The 21,449-nt window shown below is 49.1% G+C and overlaps 2 protein-coding genes across 2 annotated transcripts in view; one reads left to right on the top strand and one right to left on the bottom strand.

Annotated features, from left to right (window-relative positions):
- Positions 1-6,544, top strand: part of LOC136962546 (electrogenic aspartate/glutamate antiporter SLC25A13, mitochondrial) — a 34,874-nt gene extending 28,330 nt beyond the window's left edge. The window contains exons 15-18 of the mRNA XM_067256339.1: positions 1,671-1,809; positions 4,573-4,731; positions 4,990-5,080; positions 6,352-6,544. Of these exons, the coding sequence (XP_067112440.1) occupies positions 1,671-1,809; positions 4,573-4,731; positions 4,990-5,080; positions 6,352-6,544 (582 nt within the window). The remainder of the gene's footprint in view (positions 1-1,670; positions 1,810-4,572; positions 4,732-4,989; positions 5,081-6,351) is intronic.
- Positions 6,545-7,576: 1,032 nt separating this feature from the next.
- The window catches only part of dync1i1a (dynein cytoplasmic 1 intermediate chain 1a), a 35,554-nt gene continuing 21,681 nt past the window's right edge, over positions 7,577-21,449 (bottom strand). Inside the window, exons 13-19 of the mRNA XM_067255371.1 lie at positions 17,270-17,416; positions 16,413-16,526; positions 16,154-16,287; positions 15,823-15,967; positions 13,699-13,839; positions 11,723-11,848; positions 7,577-8,762 (exon numbers count right to left, since the gene is read on the bottom strand). Of these exons, the coding sequence (XP_067111472.1) occupies positions 8,652-8,762; positions 11,723-11,848; positions 13,699-13,839; positions 15,823-15,967; positions 16,154-16,287; positions 16,413-16,526; positions 17,270-17,416 (918 nt within the window). The 3' untranslated portion in view covers positions 7,577-8,651. The remainder of the gene's footprint in view (positions 8,763-11,722; positions 11,849-13,698; positions 13,840-15,822; positions 15,968-16,153; positions 16,288-16,412; positions 16,527-17,269; positions 17,417-21,449) is intronic.

Raw genomic sequence — 21,449 nt, 5'->3', positions numbered from 1 at the left:
TGTCTGTCTGCCTGCTTGTCTTTGCTTACGTGTGTGTATAGTGTGTGTATAGTATGTGTCTGTATAGCATGTCTTGGTTACATGTGTGGATCTGGTGCCTCCCGTGATTACTATTGTTTGTCTATCAATCTGTCTACCTGTGTGTGTGTGTGTGTGTGTGTGTGTGTGTGTGACTACAGTACACTAGTGTGTCATAGTGTGGGGGTGCCCCGCCCCGTGTGTGTGTGTGTATCCTGTGCTGAGGAGACAATGCGTATTGAGAGCTGGAGACGAGCTCCAGCCTGCTGGTCCCAGACGCCCTGGCTCCTCAGGGCTGAGCCCAGCACAGAGCAGCCTTTGTCAGGGTAATTATCCTGCCTCTCAGCCTCTCCTACTCCCAGCTCCTCCGCTGGAAAACTGGCCCACCAGCACCACCTCTGGCTACCGGGGGAACCGCAACTCAGAGGATATCACATGAGCCGCCCTGATGGATATGTTGAAGAGATTTAGATATATCAATAACACTGCAGTGTACTCATGAACAAAGTCATAAATAAGGGATCCCACACTAAACTTGATAAAAAAAAAAAATCTCAGTTATCCTGGGAGTGTGTCCATGTCTTGCTTGAGGGTTTAGGTTCAGTTCCACGGCCGTATGTGAAGCCCTCTGTGACACTGCTGTAAGCTCTATATGAATAGGATTTGATTTGATAAACACCCCTGGCGGTCTCATACACGGGCCAACAGTACAGGCCAGATCCTGCCCCAGGACCCGAACATCAGGCCCAGAGACAGGCTTAGACAGGGGAGCCGAAGCTCCTTCAACCTGACGCAGTTCACCACATGGATGATGTCATTTCCTGCTAGATTAGCCAGGTAGGGAAATAACCACAGCTTGAGGAAGGAGAGTCACAGCAAGTATCAATATGACGTGTGAGTGTTTGTGTTCAGTGTGTGTATAAGTGGAAGGATTAACCTGGAGGAGTAAAATGAAGCCAGTCCAGCAGAGGATTTATCCAGGCGGTAAACGTGGCCTGTTGACGGGAGAAAACTTCCTCTCCCAGCCTGGACGACAGCCAGGCGACAGGGCGGGCGGATGGGAAACTCAATCTGCTTGAAGATGGCCTTTTGTTTACAGTGACAGACAAGTCCAATCTTCCTTCCCTCCCCCCTCCTACCCTACCCTCCTCTCTCTCTTTCACTTTCTCTCCCTCTCCAGCTTCCCTCCTCTGGTTTCTCTCTTTTTCTTGTCTTTCGTCTGTGTTGCCTGGTGCTGAGAAAGAGGGGCGCGTGTAACGAGAGTGGAACCAGGAGGGCTGAGGGCCCCTGTTCTCTGCTGCATCTTTCACACAGAAACCTGCCATGTTGACGTGGGGTTTCACTGAAAGACTGAAGACTAAACTCTGTAAAGTAGTGCTTTTCCTTCATTGAAAAAGTATGAAGTACAGCTGTGGTGTGTACTCATGGTACGGTGTCCCAGGGGAGAGAGTGGGAAGAACGGAAAATCTGTGGTAGGAGACGGGAAGAGGTTTTTTGGTCGATTACCAAATCCGTATTTTTCCATCCCTCCTCATCATTGAAATGTTTCAACTTTTCCTGCATTTTTCCGTAACAGCTTCTCCATCTCTTGATCTCTCTGTTTCTTCTCTCTCTCTCCGTCCTGTCCCTCCTTTGCCCCCCCCCCCCCCCAGGGAGCCAAAGCCTGTTTCCTGCGGGACATCCCCTTCTCTGCCATCTACTTCCCCTGCTATGCTCACCTCAAGGCTGGCATGAGCGACGAGGACGGCAGGATAGGGCCTGGGAAGATGCTACTGGCTGGGGCGCTGGCAGGTAGGATGCCACCTACGTTCTGCAGGGTCTAGCTTCTGCAGGGTCTAGCTTCTGCAGTCTCCAAGTTCTGCGTTCCGTAGCCTCCAGGTCCAAGGTTCTGCAGAGTCCTCTTTTGCAGTCTCCATGTTCTGCGTTCCGCAGCCTCCAGGTTCTAGGTTCTGCAGAGTTCTTAGTCTGCAGTCTCCAGGTCTTGCATCAACCCTGAAGGCCCGGGGCCCTGGAAGCAGCAACCACAGTCTGCAGGGCGGTCGTCCCTAATAAGGCTCCTCAGTGATCAGGCCTGGGGTTTGGAACCAGAGCCCACTACACTCCTGTCTGCCAGACAGGCAGGGAGCGTTTCCATTGCTAATCCAGAGGAGCAGGAGAGCTGGCAGTGTTAAACGTGATCCCTGCTAGATCATGAGGGACCGGTCACAGATCTGAAAACAGAAGAAACCTCGAAGGAAAACATTAGTCGGCTGGATCGGCGGTTTAACAGCTCTCTCTTCGCCTCTTGCGTACGTGAAAAATATGATCTGGACACGGCAGTTTTGACGTTAGAATTTGAAGTGGCTTCTTTTTTGTATCCTAAAGAAAACATAGTGTTTAAAAGGAGAGTCCAAGCCAAGCCAGTCTGGTTTGGAATGGCACGGAATAAAAATGAATATTTATTCAACATCCTGAGGGATGTGCTGGTTGCTAGTTCGTCTCCTCGGCTTAGACCAACCTTGCATGGCACTAAACGGAAAAGTCATTTAAACTCAGATCCACTTCCTTTCTTCGCTGTCTCCGTCTCATTCTGCATATTATTCTCCAGACTGGCAAGCAATGGTTTAGACATAAAAAATATAATGATTATACATTTTTTGCCTTTCGCTCACGGCACTTTATCACTCCTTTCCACGTTGATCTGCGGTCACGCTGTTTTGGCAATTAGCACTTTACAGTCGGCGCAGGAAATTGAATTACGCGCTCGGTTTACACCAGAGTTACCGGCCAAGCCGACCCTCCGAACCCTGGTCTTGTAGCTGATCCCATCCCGACTCTCTGTCTGCTTGTGGCTGGAGGAAAGGCAGCCAGGTTAAACAAGACACATTTGCAGCTCTGCTTACTCTGTGAGCTAATAACAACTTGATGTAAAGGGCTGTGTGCTGCACGAGACAGCCTTGTATTAAGGGTGTCTCCGTTCTGTTTGTATAAATAGATGTCTTTGAGCTCCTCTTCCCTTGCTCTTCTTTCTGTTGAAGGACTGGGCAGGTGGTTCAGTCCCATTCAGGGTAGCAGATCTCAGTCGGTTGAGAGAGAGAGGGAGAGAGGGAGGGAGGGAGGGAGTGGTTGGAAGGCTCTAACCCTAACGCCTGGGACACACTGGCTCCAAAGTGCCGCGAAGCGCCACAATCGGCTACGAGCCTTTCACCTTCTCTGAGCTTTCCTTTTCACATGTAAAGCTGACCCCGTACATAAACATGGCATAGGCTATATTTAGGCAACTTGTTGCTACAACAACCGTCGCAACAGCATCCCAACATAACGTGGCAACATTTGGCTTTTTGTTGACAAAGTCTTTGTAAAATACATGATTGTAGGACTAGGCTACTTCTCAACTTCTATGATTAACTTTGTGTCGTCAATCTTCCCAAATTTCTGAGTTGGTTTGTGAGGTAGCCTATGGGTTTCAGTGTTTCTTCTGTTTTATTGGGGTCTATGAAAGATTGTCTATCTCACTCTTAAACACACTGTTTAGAGAGAATGGACAAATATGTTGGCTTGACAATCAACAATCAAGATGTTTTATTTTTAATGTTTAAATTGTGAGAATTGATCGGATATAGTTTTTATCGGGGTAAACACATGGTTGGCTGTTTGTTACCAGTGTAGTAAAGTTGGGTGTTAAGTGATAGGCTATAGCCCACAACTAACAAAGTAAAATCGTAATAACATGTTTGTTTATCCAAATATATCCTATAATATGGTGAATTCTATCATCCTGCAGCCGAATTCGCAAGCGTCTTGCTGAAACATTCGACCAGCTGCCAAAAACGATCGCAGCGCTTCGCAGCCAGTGTGGTCGGTCCAATTTGATAACATGGGCGCCGAAAGAAAAAAGGCTGTGCTTCCAAGTGCTTCCAGGCGCTACGCAGCCCATGTGTCCCAGGCGTAACGCTAGCGGTGGCCCGGTGAAGAGGCAGGTGATGGTAATAGGGCGGCTGTATTGATGATTGAGGCCATTCAGAGCTGAAGAGGCTGGAGAGGGACCCTGGTGTGGCCGGTCTGCGCGGAGCGGGATGAGGGGAGCGGGCCTCATTAACGCAGCATTGTCTGAACACTCGCAGGGAGACCGAGGAGAGGAAGAAGACGAGGAGATCTAGAATTAGCTTCGTCGTATTGGTTCCTCCAGCCCCCTCTGCCAAGCGCTGCGTCGTATTGGTTCCTCCAGCCCCCTCTGCCAGCTCTGCGTCGTATTGGTTCCTCCAGCCCCCTCTGCCAGCTCTGCGTCGAGGTGGGACGCTCTGCTGATGTCACTGGGCTGTTGTTGAATCGCTGTGACTGATTTTGAAGAAAGAAAAAACATTCAGGGCTGTTACAGGCTGGACTCAGCAGTAGCCAGGGTCCGATTCCGGTTAAATTAAAGTCATGATACGAAGCACCCTAAGCCAGAACAGATTCATATATAACCACATACTGGAGACTGCTGGGAAAATGGGACTCTTTAAAATCAACCACTCACCCTCTCTGTGTGTGTGTGACCTCTCTTTGTGTGTGTGTTGTGTGTGACCTCCCCAGGCATGCCTGCCGCCTCCCTGGTCACCCCGGCTGATGTCATCAAGACCAGGTTGCAGGTGGCCGCGCGCGCAGGCCAGACCACCTACTATGGCCTGGTGGACTGCTTCTGGAAGATTCTGAGGGAGGAGGGGCCACGGGCCTTCTGGAAGGGAGCCGGAGGTGAGACGTACGCTGATGACGTTGCTAAGGTCGCTAAAGTCGCTAATGACGCTAAGGTCGCTAAAGTCGCTAATGACGCTAAGGTCGCTTATGTCGCTATGGTCGCTAAAGTCTCACACTGGTAGTTCGGTTCTCTAGGTCCGGACCAAAAAAATAAATTGATACATTTATTCCTAGGAGGGTAAGAGCTCACACTGGGATTTTTACACCGAACCTGTGTTCTGATGGTAACTCTGTCTAATGACTGTTCTTTTGCAGCTCGCGTGTTCCGCTCCTCTCCACAGTTCGGCGTTACCTTGGTGACCTACGAGCTGCTGCAGAGGTGGTTTTATGTGGACTTCGGCGGAACGTGAGTTCAGTCTGGTTTACCTGAAGGCCTTGGCTACTCTGAACTCTAAAGTATGAGCGTGTTTATATATACACGTAGTATAACTTATTGTGTCTAGAAATGTAGCTCAACATATGTAGAATATCTTTCATAAAATTTATTTTTTGTTTTTATGTCTGAAATAGTTACTGTAGGTTGCCTAGCTAGCTTTGTAGCCGCTGAAAGCCCAATTCAAATGAAAAACGGGATTCAGAAAATGCCAGTGAAATGTCCCTATACATGTACAGCCCTCCGATCTGTGGATCTGATCTTTAAAATCTGAGGATTTTAAATTGAGATTTTCAGCTTCGTTCCTGTCATTGTTGCCTTTATAAGGCTAGAAGGAGAGCAAACATTCTCCTTTTAAAAGCGTGCCCTACACAACCAGCTAGCCGGCTCTTACCGGTGGCGGAGGGAGAAAAGAGAAATGCCACGAGGCCAAAATAATTTGAAAGTACATCAGCTGTCGGCTCCAAACCTGCACTTTACAACGATGGAGGTGACATTTGTTCAAACCCAGGCGGCGGAGACGAAATCCGTTTGACTTTAGCTCTTTTGTGCCTTTTGGGTTGAAATTAGATAATTTCCCCTTCCAGAGCTTGCTATACTTTCCTTTCTGTGACTCTTTTGAGAGTTTTTTTGTTTTTCTTAGACACACACTCTATAACACAATATAGAAAAGTTCAGTATGTTGCTAACAGTCGGTCATGGTTCAGACTTGGATGAAGATCCGGTGGTTTTTAGAACAGGGCTGAAATACAGAGCCTGTTGTTCATATTGGACATATATCACAGGAAGGACTATGAAACCATTGTGGGGTACAGTATTCATTTATTTCTGGTTCGACTGCTTTTCAGGAAAAAACATCGTCCTCTCCCAGTTTTTATTATTCGATTAAGATGTTTATTTTTGTGGTGGACGTTGTTTGATAGAAACCTCCTCTCCCTTCTGCTGGCTCCGTACCTTCATTATCTTCACACACTGATTTCTCTTCTCTCTCTCCTTCCTCCCCCCATCTCCCTCGATCTCCTCCTTCCCCCTCCTTCCATCTCCTCCTTCCCTCCTACCCCCATCTCCTCTCTCCCTCCTTCCCGCTCTCCTCCTCTCCCCCCTCCCATCCCTACATCCCCTCTTCTCTTTCCCATCCCTCCTCTCTCCCCCCTCCTCTCTCCCCCTCCCCCAACCCCCTCCTCTCTCCCCCACCCTCCTCTCTCCCTCACCCTCCTCTCTCCCCCACCCTCCTCTCACCACAGAAAGCCCTCTGGCTCGGAGCCGACTCCCAGGTCTCGGATCAGCCTGCCGGCGCCCAACCCAGACCACATCGGAGGGTTCAAGCTGGCTGTGGCCACGTTCGCTGGCATCGAGAGCAAATTTGGACTCCACCTCCCCCGATACCGGGTGCAGGCAGAAGCCCCAACCTCTCCCACCTCCCCATCTCCCCCCTGAATCTCCCCCTCTCCCCTCTGAACATCCACCCCCTAAACCTCCCCCAGTCTCCCCCCTGAACCTGATTCCCGCCCCCTCTCTACCCTCCTGTAGGGGGCAGGATAGAGGACGGACCTCTACACCCCTGTGCTCCACAGGGAGAGACGAGCACAATAGTAGAATGTACCTCTAAGACAAATATTGATAGTTGATATGTGAAATATAGAACACATTGATTATTCTCACGAGTACTGTTTCGACAGTAACAGTTTGGAAACTAATTCTGGTTAGCTCTTTTAGTTTTCTGAAAAGAAACCTCTATGGTGAGGTGAAAATCAAAGATTTTCATATTTTAAGTTATATTCTGAAGTGTAGCATTTATTTATAGTACACTATGCACTATGCAAGAGGGCTGGCAGAGGCTATAATCCTTGCCCTATTACCCTTCATGCAAACTGGCTGTATGCTAACCTATTTAATGCTAACTGGTTCTACGCAGTCATCCACCAGTCAGATCAGCTTGGCACATCCATCCTGACACATCACTTAAACATGGTCAGTTTGCCTGGCTATTGACTATGCATCACAATGTTATCTGTGCAGTATGAGAAAAAGGACACATTTTCATATAAATCCTTCTTGAGGTAACTGTACACTCTAAAATGTGTACTTTTGTCACTGTTACCATGGTACCTCCTCAGTGTCTACGGCCTAGTGTAGGAGAAACCTACTGTGATGAATACATGTCTGTAACTGTGAACACAGCAGAAGGCTAGCAGATGGTGCTGAATGTTTTTTAATAGCATCAATGTCAGAGAAGTCTTTATTGAATGTGTACAGAGTGAATATAGAATGTTTATAAAAGTGTGTTATATTTGTGCCTTGCAATAAGTATGGCAGCAATATAAAGAGATATATTTATGTTAGTATAAAAAGTGTGGTGGAGTTTTATTTATTGTCTCGACATGTGTATCCAAATTCGTAGACTTTGCTACGTCTATTAGAGGGTAAAATAATCCCAACACCAGGAACACCAGCAGTTCAGTGATTAGTTCTGGTTTAATAGTGAATATGTCAGAAGAACAGCAAGCACTGGATTACAATATGGCAACACCGTCTAAAACAGGCGTCTCGAACCCTGGTCCTGGATAATTCACTGCTAATCTGGCACACCTGATTCTAATAATTATCTAGTTGATCAGGTAACTAGTGTTGAATCAGGTCAAATAAGTGTGGCTGAAGAAAAAAACGTACAGGCAGGTAGCTGTCCAGGAACAGGGTCGGAGGCCCCTGGTCTAGAATGTACCTTAGTTGCTGCAGTGTGTTAATACAGGACTGAAAGCAGGAGTGGACTCACTGAGCAAGGGGACGCAGGAAGGAATGTACTGAGAACGGGAGATCTCACCACCTTCACCAGGCCTCACAGCTTACTAACACTATGACTACGCATAGCAACTCATGTACATTTAAGATAAACAACATCATCAAATCTACTTTAGTGACAGTACATCAAACGATAAATACTTTCTTTCAGTAATTACAGTATATTTGACAAAGCAGACATCACTTAAACAGCCATATGTGGCTCCCACAGCACCACCTGCAACACCACCTCACCGCCACTGTTACAGGTGTGAAGCTGATGCAACACACCACACAATAAGTACAGTATGCAAGACGACTGTCGCTTACATCCAGTATCTTGTCCCGAATGTGTTGCATGCACACACAGTTGAAGAGAAATGACACAATCAAGAGGAGCTGAATAAGGTATTCCACGGACCCTGCTCACGAAAGATCATGTATCTTAACACACCCTCATTAAATACCTCAAATAAATAAATGCATAAACGTATTAATACAAGTCTCATGAGAATCATAAACATAGGATTTACAGTTACAAGAAAGCACATTCTTGCCAGAGCACACAGCGACATGGAATCCTTAAATACACCGTGTGAGAGTCAGAACAGTCCATGAGCTCACTGCAGCATCATGATGAAGTCTTACGAGAGTGGAGGCAGGAGGCTCGATATTCACACAACCAACGTGGGGAGACCTCTGATGGGCTGGGATCCACTGTACCTGATGGTGATTGGTGGGCCAGCTGATCTTGATCCAGCCAATCCTATGCCGCCAGCTCCCCAGGCCCCTCCTCCTCGCCATCGGCTCGGTTGGCATGGATCTCGGCCAGCGTGCGGGCGAAGCGTGCCCAGTCCTCGCTATGGGGCACTGCAAGCTGTAAAACACGTGATATTTCTGGTATCGGTACTTTACATTTACATTTAGTCATTTAGCAGACTCTCTTATCCAGAGCGACTTACAGTAAGTACAGGGACATTCCCCCGAGGCAAGTAGGGTGAAGTGCCTTGCCCAAGGACACACATCAGTTGGCATGACCGGGAATCGAACTGGAAACTTTCGGATTACTAGCCCGATTCCCTAACCGCTCAGCCACCTGACTCCCTCCTGACTCCCTCCTGACTTTACTTCAATATTTATTTTTGGCCCATGGCCATATCTGAGGGAGATGTTCGAAATTGTCGGTTTAAAAAAGGATTCATTTTTCACCTGTTATACACTGTTGTTACACTGTTATTACATGTTGTTATTACACTTTTTACACAGTTTTTACACTTATTACTAGGGTATGATACCGGTGCCAAATCAATGCTTTTACAACGGGTCCGGTTTATTGAAGCAGGAAATTCTGCCAGGAACGTCAGAACCTTAAAGAACACAGGTACGAGGTTATACAATGTAAAAGTCTTTATTTAATCCGGATTTAATTGGTGCTCTATAATTCATGACCAGGTGGGATGCTCCAGACTCTGACATAGTATGTGTGTTTGGATAAAATGACCAAAGGGGTTAGCATGTGTGATTGGATAAAATGACCAAAGGGGTTAGCATGTGTGTTTTGGATAAAATGATCAAAGGGGTTAGCATGTGTGTTTTGGGGTAAATGACCAAATGGGTTAGTATGTGTGTTTGGATAAAATGACCAAATGGGTTAGTATGTGTGTTTGGATAAAATGACCAAAGGGGTTAGTATGTGTGTTTTGGGGAAAATGACCAAAGGGGTTAGCATGTGTGTTTGGATGAAATGACCAAACGGGTTAGCATGTGTGTTTTGGATAAAATGACAAAAGGGGTTAGTGTGTGTGTTTTGGGGAAAATGACCAAAGGGGTTAGCATGTGTGTTTTGGGGTAAATGACCAAAGGGGTTAGCATGTGTGTTTTGGGGTAAATGACCAAAGGGGTTAGTATGTGTGTTTTGGGGTAAATGACCAAAGGGGTTAGCATGTGTGTTTTGGATGAAATGATCAAAGGGGTTAGTATGTGTGTTTTGGATGAAATGACCAAAGGGGTTAGCATGTGTGTTTTGGATGAAATGACCAAAGGGGTTAGCATGTGTGTTTTGGATGAAATGATCAAAGGGGTTAGCATGTGTGTTTTGGATGAAATGACCAAAGGGGTTAGCATGTGTGTTTTGGATGAAATGACCAAAGGGGTTAGCATGTGTGTTTTGGGGTAAATGACCAAAGGGGTTAGCATGTGTGTTTTGGGGTAAATGACCAAAGGGGTTAGTGTGTGTGTTTTGGGGAAAATGACCAAAGGGGTTAGCATGTGTGTTTTGGGGTAAATGACCAAAGGGGTTAGCATGTGTGTTTTGGGGTAAATGACCAAAGGGGTTAGTATGTGTGTTTTGGGGTAAATGACCAAAGGGGTTAGCATGTGTGTTTTGGATGAAATGATCAAAGGGGTTAGTATGTGTGTTTTGGATGAAATGACCAAAGGGGTTAGCATGTGTGTTTTGGATGAAATGATCAAAGGGGTTAGCATGTGTGTTTTGGATGAAATGACCAAAGGGGTTAGCATGTGTGTTTTGGATAAAATGACCAAAGGGGTTAGCATGTGTGTTTTGGGGTAAATGACCAAAGGGGTTAGTATGTGTGTTTTGGATAAAATTACCAAAGGGGTTAGCATGTGTGTTTTGGGGTAAATGACCAAAGGGGTTAGCATGTGTGTTTTGGATAAAATGACAAAAGGGGTTAGTGTGTGTGTTTTGGGGAAAATGACCAAAGGGATTAGCTTGTGTGTTTTGGGGAAATTACCAAAGGGGTTAGCATGTGTGTTTTGGGGTAAATGACCAAAGGGGTTAGCATGTGTGTTTTGGGGTAAATGACCAAAGGGGTTAGCATGTGTGTTTTGGATGAAATGACCAAAGGGGATAGTATCAGGGTTTGAATTGTGGGGGTCTTGGGGGGGGTTTGACCCCCCTAATTACAACCTAGACCCCCCCACAGGAGTCAAAAACGACAGGTCGGGGGGGTCGATACATTTATATATCGTTCTTACCTGTAATCGTAAATTTTACTTTAAGCCCTGGAGAAGAAGTTGACACCCCCCCCCCCCCCCGATTATCATTGTATAATTCGCACTCTGATTACACTGTCATTACACTGTTATTACACTTATTACACTATCATCACACTGTGATTACACTGTTGCTGAAATGGGAAGTAAGAGTACTGTTTAACTAGATTTTTCTGGTATCAGTACTTCACAATTATTTCTTCAATAATATTCGAGAGAAGACAGACATCTCTACGACCAGTATCTCCAAAACTCGTCAAGTCATAAAACAATGTAGGTGGATAAAACAGCACTACAGGTAAGAGGAACATTTCTTTTTGATTCTGGGGTCCCTTTAATGTGACTGTCTAGTAAATACAACCTCCACCCGCAAAACTCCAACTTCACAGACAAACTGATGACTCTTAATTAGCAACCACCAACCCCGAGGCCACACGGTCCTCCTGCCTCCTTCTGCTCACCACACCACAGAGATGCTCAAATTAGCCTAGCCTATGTCGCCCCCAGCGAGGCCACGACCCAAACAGCTCTCCAGCAGGCAGGCTGGCCACTTTGTGGTGCGGCTAGCGTCTCTGTATGGAGGCCAGTAAAACGGAAAATGAGATTTAAAAAAATACGCCAAAAAGAAAATAGTTCTGGCTTGGAAATGTTTACCCCACACACACACAAGGTAGCATGCTGACGCTAAGCTACAACAATGCTTCTCCCAAAATGCAAGTTTCAGTACAACGAGGAAGAGAAACTAAACAAACTAAAGAGTTGCTAGCATGTGCTAACGGTTAACAATATCACCGTCCTGTGTAAGGTTTGGTACCGTACCTCTCCAGCATCGTAGACCCAGACACGGCCCTCCGAGTCGCCCACGGCCACCTCCTTCCCACCCGCTGACCAGCGGACCCGGTTGAGGGCCGACGCTCCTTCGATGGTCACGCTCGCTGTGGGCACCTGGAGAGGGTTAATACGTTAGCTAACGGTGGATAAAGATTATATTTTGTTCAACTGTAGAGTTTATGTCGGCCTATATCTTATGTAACAGTAGCCTAAATGTAGGGGTCAAGAAACGTCAAGCCGTATATTCGTAAACATCGCTACGTCTATTAGATGGTTAAATAGCACCGGAAACCGTGAGAACCTGGCGGGCCAGCATCTCTTCAGGATTTAATAGTGACTATGTGAATGTGGACGGCAAGCCCTTGTTCAGGAATGGGAACACACTCCCAACCATCGCAGCCAGAGGAACAAGTCTGTCTGCTCAGCTCCACGTGAAACTATCTGTAATGAGTTACATAAATCTTCATAAAACCCTTCGGTGCATCCATTAAAACAATACAGCCGCTAGCCCACTCCGTGATTGAGTACAGATGAAGGCCTACGTGGGATTCAAAGATAATTGTACCTTTTTTCGGGGCCTTAAATGCTTTTACACGAATGTCGTTCCTAACGCAGTTGCACAGTGCCAGTTCCAGTTTTCAGTAACGTCCCGGGATGGGTTAAAGCCATGGTTTCCTGTCATGTGACTGCGTGTCGGAGTGTGGTTGTGGAAGCTCAGCATCTTGGCTCGTGACAGACAGGGTTGTCTGACACCAGGAGACAGAAGCCTTGGCCGCAAGCCGGCTAATATGCTAGCTTCCACACAGATACGCCAAACACACACTGTCTGCTAATAGTCTGCTAGCTTCCACCAGTAGAAACTGGATGTGTGTGTGGGAGTGAGTGTGTGTGAGAAAGTGTGTGTGAGAGACTGTGTGTGTGTGTGTGTCTGTGTGTCTGTCTGTGTGTGTGTGTGTGTGTGTGTAAGGAGGGAAATGAGAACCAGGCATGCTGTGCTGTTCACATTAATGTCGTTATGAGATCGTGTTTAATATGTCCATAACAATGGATGATGTGTGTGGGAGAAAGACCCTGCTTCTGTGTGCGTGTGCGTGTGTGTGTGTGTGTGCGACCAAGTTTCATATAAAGCACATTGTTGGAGCAGTCAGTCCATTCTTCATGAAATGGTCCTCCACCAGACTACAATGTGTGTGTGTGTCAGATACCATGTCTGTGCACTGGGCCATTGGACATGATCATGGCCATGCTGATATTAACTGTTCTGCAGACTAAACCATTTTGGGGAAGGGGGAGGGAGGGACTATATTTGTACATAATTGGGATTTGCAGAGCAGTTGTCTTTCAGCGGTGGGGTGTGAGAGGGGGGAGGGACAGAGGGATGAAAGCTGGTGTGGAGGGACACAGAGGAACACTACTCACCAGGCACGTGTATAATTAGAGAGGGCGGGGCCGGGGACGGTGTCCTTGGTAACGGGGGGGTGTCCGTGGTAACGGGGGGGGGGCTGGGGGGGGATGTCTGTGGTAACAGGGGAGGGGGCTAGGGGGGGGGCAGATCTTTCATCTGGTGAATGAGACGGATGAGAGGAAGACAATCCTGACCCCCCCTAACCCTAACCTTAACTCTGACTCTGACAGCCAGTGGTGCCACAACACCAGAGAGTGTGTGTGTGTGTGTGGGGGCATGCATTTGAGGAGAGGAGGGTGGGGGGGTGGAGGGAGGGAGAAGAGGGGGGTGTGGGGGAGTGAGGAGGGTGGGGGAGAGGGAGGAGATTGGTGGAGGAGTCGTCAGCTGACGGATTTACGGCGGAGGTTGAGGGACACACACACACACAGAGTAGGACAAGAACACACACTCACACACACACTGACGCACACACACAGAGGAGGGCTGGTCTGTGGTTCAGCTGCAGCGCAACAAGAACACACACAGACACACTCACGCACAGATACACACACACGCTGACCTCTGTGTCGTTGTTGAGGTTCCACAGGTCCAGGCGGCCCATACCGTCCACGGAGGCAAACAGGGCGGGGTGGACTGGAGACCACATGACATCATACACATAGTCAGAGTTGTCCTCAAACGAGTAGAGAGGCCTGTTGTGCTGAGAGAGCGAGAGAGAGAAAGAGTGATCAGTCAGAGAGAGGTATGTATACAGTCAGTCACAGAGAGAGAGGGAGGAGAGAGAGAAGGAGAGAGAGAGGGAGGAGAGAGAGAGACAGACTGAGTGGCGCTGGTTCTGCCTCTGGGCCTGTCTGGGGACGGCCTAATTAAAACCTTTGCACGTTCACGCAGTGTCATAAAAATGAGAAAACTGGCTGGCAGATGAAAGCTGTTGCAGAGGTACTGCAACCTGGAGGAACAGCTGGTGGAGCAGGATGATGGAGAGAGAGAGAAAGAGAGAGAAGGAGAGAGAGAGACTGACAGAGGAGACAGCTAACCAGGGAGGGATGGCGACAAGGAGGTAGAGGGGGAGGCAGAGAGGAGAGGGGGCGGTGAGAGACAGCAGATTCCCACCCTCCAACGTCTGGTAAGAATTCCTGGAGGCTGCAGACTGCATTCCGTCCAGGTAGACAGGTAGGAGGAGGGGGGAGGAGGGGAAGGGGGGGTCAGGAGTCAGGTAGGAGGAGGTAGGGAGGGGAGGAGGGGGGCAGGAGTCAGGTAGGCTGAGACAGGCTGGCAGGAATGCTGTCCCTGCCGCCCTTCTCTCTGTCACAGGCGACAGTCATTATGAGAGTCTGTGAGAAAAGCAGGGAGGGAGAGGAATACACACACACTCACCTGAGCACAGATTACTAGAACGCACACACACACTCGACAGGTACCTACAACAGTCCGACAAGCGGACAGAATCTCTGGCATCCCTGTGTCCTGGCTGTGGTTCTCTGACAAACCTCATGCCAGCAACTCAGTCCTCTACGCTGCTCTGGATGTTCACAGGGATGCTGGGAGAGGGACTGGGAACGTCAATATGGCCGCCAGAAAGCCCTCCACAAAGCTGGGAAGAGACCCCGGTCAGATCACCTGATCTCCTCCCACTTCCTGTCTCCCACAGGCGTGGTCTGGGGAGCCTGTAGCAGTGTTAGCCTCAGTAGTGATGATCCGACAGCTGAGTGGAGCTGTTTGGAGTAGGAGGAGGATGGAACAGAGGAGGGTTCTACCAGAGAGGCGGTGGAACCTCAGGGTTCTAACAGGGAGAGGGTGGAACGTGAAGTTCTGTGGCGTCAGCCCTGTGGCCAGACAGAGTGGAGCTGGCCAGAGCCCACAGCTTCTAAACCACAATATTTACAAAACACACTGAGAGGCTGGAAGTTTCTGCAGCTTCTGAGCTGCGTGCCGAGCAGGCCTGAGCCAGGGTCAGACTGGGATTGGCAGCTTGAAAGTTACCCTCCAGGGGATCCTGAGGGGGGAGAGCTTTATAGACACACACACACACACAAGCATTCATACACACACTCACTGTACAAACACACACGACAGGAGACAGACTCATTCCTGTGGTGCCCCTCAAAGGAAAGGGAATTCCCAAGTCCCCCCAAATAACACTCTTGCACAACGCCGCTGAAGCACTCCTGCACAACGCCGCTGAAACAGTCCTGCACAACGCCGCTGAAACACTCCTGCACAACGCCGCTGAAACACTCCTGCACAACGCCGCTGAAACACTCCTGCACAACGCCGCTGAAACACTCCTGAAGTCACGTTACACTTCAAGAGGAACTTGACAGAGCTCGATAACTCTCTCTTTCTTTATTCATCCCTATCTCCATCTTTCTTTTTCTCATTTGACTAATTTGGAGTCAGTGAACTTTGAAAAGCACAGTCAAACTTTTAACTGTCAGAAATACAACAGAAATAGCAGAGGTGTGTTTGATTCGGTGCCTGTAGACTGAGGGGGCGGCCGGAGGAGCAGGGGTGGGTTTGACTCAACGAGCACAGCAGCAGGTTCCAGGGAACACACCTGCAGAGTCCTGACACTGACCACTTTGATGACGCACAACAGGTAGGTGACACACACACACACTCAGATAAACACGTACAACAGATACTTCCATACACACACACACACCCGGGTACGCCAGCTCACCTTGGTGCTCCAGAGTTTGACGGTCCAGTCGAAGGAGGAGGAGGTGAACAGGTGAGAGAAGTCTACTGGTCCCAGAGCGCTGTGACAGCTCAGCCCTGTGACCGGGCCCTGGTGGCCCTCAAACACCTCGCAGATCCCTGCCCTGCTGCTCCACACACACACACACACACACACACACACACACACACACACACACATGCTTGAAACACACAGCACAACCAGAAACCCCCCTTTACTCCTCCATACACACACACACATGCAGGACACACACTGCTCAATGATGTGGATGTGTGATGTCTGGATGTTGTGTGTGTGTGTGTGTGTGTCTAACCTGCCGTGTCTGCAGGCTGTGTACACGGTGCCCTCCTCGCTCCCCACTACATAGTTATTCACGTCCCCGGTGGGGAACGCCAAGCCGGTCACAGCCACCGGCTTGGACTTGTTATATACCAGCTCCATGCTCTCCTGCACACACACACACACGTTAGATTACAAACAGATCCCCCATTAAAGATTGATCACAATCGATTGCTACAGTTGACCGGGCATAATACGGCCATGATTCAGGCTGGTCTGGGGACAGCAGTTACCTGAGGCTGGGACAGCATATCCAGATTCCAGGAACACATCTTCCCATCCGTCGACACGGTGATCAGGTTGTTGGCGTTTTGGGTGCCAACCACGTTCACACAGTACACGGGGTGCTACACACACACACACACAGCAACAAGACACAGATCGATAGCTTTATATCGGTTCTCATGACTCACACTAACGATCATGTACAGGTTACAAGGAAAAAGACTGACCTTCCCCCTCACCCTGAAAACGCTTCCTACAACACAGCCCTGACAGGACTGCCTGTGGAAACACGCTGTAGTGACAAGCTGTGGTGTCATCACTGCCCTCAGAATGAGTTGTGTTTTGCACCCCACAAAGACTCCATTCAGACAGCAGACGGCTGGATGAGTGTGGATGAGGCCAGCGTCCAGACACAGCCGTGAGGACCGGGGGCATGGAAGGCATTCAGGGTGTGTGTGTGTGTGTGTGGAAGGTATGCACGATGGAATGTGTGTGTAGACAGCATGCGTGATTGAATGTGTGTGTGGAGAAGGTATGCATTATTGACTGTGTGTGTGAAATTTTACATTAATGACTGTGTATGTGGAGAATACACACAGTTGTGTGTATGTGGAGAGTACACATAATTGAGTTTGTGTGTGTGTGGAGAGTACACGTGATTGTGTGTGTGTGTTTGTGTATCTGTTTGAGTCCGAGTACATTCTCCACATGGGAACACACTGTGTCTGTTTAGCTCTCTAGCCAGTGAGCTAGGCTAGGCTAGGCCTTCAGACTCACAATGAGCTAGGCTAGGCTAAGCTAGGCTAGGCCTTCAGACTCACAGTGAGCTAGGCTAGGCTAAGCTAGGCTAGGCCTTCAGACTCACAGTGTGGGCGGCAGCAGACAGGGGCGTCCTCTGGACGGGGGTCCGGCGGTGGCTGCGGTTGTCCCAGAGGACGATCTGACCCGAATAGGTGCCCCCCACCAGCAGGTTGGGGTGGAACCTGGCAAAGCCCACAGATACCACAGGAGACTGGAGAGGAGAGATGGAGGGGGGGAAGGGATAGGGGAGGGAGAGAGAGAGGGAGGGAGAGAGGGGGGGAGGAAAGGGAGAGAGGGAGGAAAGGGAGAGGGGGGGAGGAAGGGAGAGGGAGAGGGAGGGAGAGGAAGCAGATTAAAGCCACGCAGCGTTGATGTGGATCTGAACTCTGAGGACACACAAAGGGACGGGGAGAAACGGCTTTGGAGACTCTGAGCGATCAAGCAGAGAGAGAGACAGAGAGAGAGACAGAGAGAGAAGGAGCGTGAGAGAGAGAAGGGCGACGTAGGAGGCCTGGACGGAGAGATGAGTTGACGGTTGAGGGTCTGTCGGAGGAGAGAGAACGAGGGGTCATACGGGGGGAACGCAGAGACAAAGCGAGGGATTGTGGGAGGTGCAGACGTTTTATATTACAGCATGGCCCACTCCGGGGGGTAACCAGCCAAGCGCACAGCGCTGCCTCCATGGTGACAGGCTGCCTCCATGGTGACAGGCGCAGCCTGGAACTCCGTCCCCTGTGAGGTCGTGGTTACTGAGTTCCTCTTCAGTGCTCGTCACATCTGGGTTCCTCTGCATGCCAGGAGTTTGGTCTCGCCTTCCCGCCAAGCCGGAGAACCGTCTATTATAGGGCTGTGGAACCAGAGAACTGTCTAATGTAAGGTTAGAACCAGAGCACTGTCTACTGTAAGGGTAGAACCAGAGAACTGTCTACTGTAAGGGTAGAACCAGAGAAGTATCTCTCATAAGGTTCTGTTACAGATGCATCTACTATCAGGTTCTAGAACCAGTTATGCATCTTTCTATAAGGTTCTGGAACCAGAAGAATATCTACTATATGCGATAGGAACCAGTGATTAATGGAATATCTGAACAAGGTACGACCAGCTACTGTCGTCCAGTGCTCACTAGCCCTCTGATCTGGAGGACTCGCTTCCAGGACTGTCCTCCCATTCCTTTCTGCTTTTTGTCTCTATGGTCTACTGTTTTTCTCTCTCTCTCCTACCACACGCAACCGCCAAGCCCTACACTCCCAGAGTTCATTTTAAAGAGGACTGGAAAACCGACCAGAACTAAAGAAAACACCACACTCGTCTCTTCTGGTCTCTCCCCGGCTTCTCCGCCACCATCAGAGGAGAAGAGGTTTTATAAAAAGCGACTCCAAATAAACCTTGTGGGGTAAAAATAAAGTCGGCAGTTGGCCATCAAAGGAGACCTCTGTTTGTTTACACACGGGTTGTGCTGAGAAATCTGGATTCAACTTTAAACATATTCAAAACAATGAATATTTGTGTTTGAGCGATTTACGGCAAATCTTACATTCCTACTGTGACTGTAAAGGAGGGTAGATATTAAAGATTGAAATGTTACAGCATCCAAATCTTAAATCTGAATTTGGGGTGCGGGACACTCAACCACAACAAGAGCGAGTCGACTCCAAATGACACCGAGACACTTTCCCAGTCTTCCACCAAAGCGCCGAAACAAATCCCGCTTTTATGAAGACACCGTCTACAGAACTAGGCATAAACCCAGCACGTCTCCAGAGGAGTAGCATGGTGCCAGGTCATTCCAATAAGAGCAGGGCCTCAAACCCATGACCCTGTGGTTGTCGGGCGAGAAGCCAGGCGGCAGGGGCGTGCTACCCCAGATGGGGCTTCATTAATGGGGTAATGAGAGCAGGGAAGGGGACCCCCACTACCAGAGGGCTGGTCCTTCATCACCTCCTTTGCTACGACACGTATAGCCAAAACTCCAAAGAATTCTTCTCTTCCTCTTCTATCTGTTAAGAACAGATCAGTTCTACCCTGTCTCCCCTCCCAGGTCAGCCATCGACCTCCGAACCATCGACCGCTTTCTTCACTAATAAAGATAAAGCTGATCGTTGTCATAGAGTAATGAATCACCTTGTGATTTAAACAATAACTGATCACAACGTGAGTTCTGTTAGATCAGAAAAACCTGGAACCAGCTTCCTGAAACAGACTCGGTCCTCTGCGTGTGTTCCAGTTCTTTCCACGCAGCTTCCAGAAGGTTCTGACTCATCCTGCGCTCTCTGACGAGCTCTCTGACCTTTCATCTCATCACAGAAGACATCAACTGTTCTGTCTCGTAAACAGATCAGTGTTGGATCCCAGCACCCACTATGACATGTCCCTCTCTCTCTCTACTGATGTTTCTGCTCTTCCTCTCTTCTCTCCCTGTCTCCCCCCTTCATTCTCATCTCCCTCTCCCTCTCCCTCTCCCTCTCCCTCTCCCTCTCCCTCTCCCTCTCCCTCTCCCTCTCCCTCTCCCTATCCCTCTCCCTCTCTCTCTCTCTCTCTCTCTCTCTCTCTCTCTCTCTCTCTCTCTCTCTCTCTCTCTCTCTCTCTCCCGTCCCCATACCGACACAGGGCTTTGAGAGTGAGGAGGCAGTAGCAGATATCAAACAGCCCTTCGATTCAATCCACATGTTCATCCATCCCATCCACTGCCCTCAACACCACAGGAGAACTCCTCCGTCTGAACCCGGGGACGAACCGCTGCAGAAGCCCAGATCCGGGTCCTTTCTCTCAGGGCGACCGAGATGGGCTGGGCTGGTTCCAGTAGAGCACTTTGTGATGTTTGCCAACGCTCAAGCTGGGCTTCTTATGAAAGCCAAGCTCCTGATTAACTGTCATATCAACACATGTGTCAGTGTGTTCAGCCACTCCGGGTTTAACTGCACTGCCTGTACTTCATTAGCCAATTACATCGCTTCAATTTGTCCTATTAGGGTGTTTGCGACTTGTGCCAGAAGGAAAACACACTGGAATAGTTGACATGTGCAAGCGGATTATTCTTGATTCAGATGTCATGTTGTACAATGTTAATAAGTCCTGAATATGGTGCAGTGCTGATGCAGTGCAGCCACACAGATGGCTGTAGAACAGGAAGCCTCATCGAGCCTCTTTCCTCGACAGACTGGAGGGATTCTGACTCTGAGACCTGAGCGTGTGAACAGAACCCCATCAGGGAATCGAACCCTGGGCCTCCTTGCCGTGAGGCTGCAGTGCAAGGAAACATTATTATTATTATCATCATCATCAGTCACCAAGATGCTGCTCCATCTCCTCCCAGCAGCCTCCAGTCCTCAGAGAGGAGAGAGAGGTCCGCCACAGAAACGGTTAGGTGAGGAGAAGGAGCCCAGCCGTGTGGCCGGCCTTAGACCAAGAGGAAGCGCTCTGTACAGAGGAAAAGACCAGAGGAAGAGCTCTGTACAGAGGAAGAGACCAGAGGAAGCGCTCTGTACAGAGGAAGAGCTCTGTACAGGGGAAAAGACCAGACTGGGCCGTGATGTGAGACGAAACGGAGAGAGGGATGAAGGATTTCACAGGACAGGAACACTCCCTTCTTTGTTGCCTCTCTCTCTCCTCTCCCTCTCTCTCCTCTCCTCTCCCCCTCCCTCTCTCTCTCCCTCTCTCCTTCCCTCTCTCTCTCAGGAGTGAAAAATGCCCCAGGAGCTGGTTTGAGGAGAAGGGGGGGGGGAGTAGGAGGGGGGGACAGGGTGGAGGAGAGGAGATGACTTGGGTGCTACAGACAGAATATTCTCCAGAGCGGATCTCTCCATAGCCTCCCTCCCCCCATGCGACCGCAGTTCATCTGGTTTTCAGCAGCTCTTATGGGGACCAGATGGACAGGCTCGTCTTCTCCCTCGTCCTCCTGGTCCTCCCTCGTTCTCCCTCCCTCCTGGCAGCGTTCTCTACGACACCCTGTGGACTCAGTCACTCTGCGGTTGCTGGCAGAGCCCGTATCTCCCTGTCAGAGACAGGAGGGGAGCGTGGAGAATACAAGAGCTCTTTCTCTGCCTCCAGCTTCTCTTCATCTCATATCCAGTCCTGTTCCTCACGCTCCGAGTTCCTCCCATCAGAGCAGAGCTTAGTGGGGTGGCACACAGAGCTGACAGTGAGGAGAAGTCAGGTACTAGAACTGATGGAATATTACAGTAAGTGAAACCAACGATCCTGTGAAATGAACCCTGACCTTCAGATCTCAACAGCACAGGAGGCAA

Source organism: Osmerus mordax, chromosome 18 (assembly GCF_038355195.1).
Source record: "Osmerus mordax isolate fOsmMor3 chromosome 18, fOsmMor3.pri, whole genome shotgun sequence".
NCBI lineage: Eukaryota > Metazoa > Chordata > Actinopteri > Osmeriformes > Osmeridae > Osmerus > Osmerus mordax.
The sequence above is the reverse complement of the archived record's forward strand: the minus strand, read 5'-3'. Positions and strand labels throughout refer to the sequence as shown.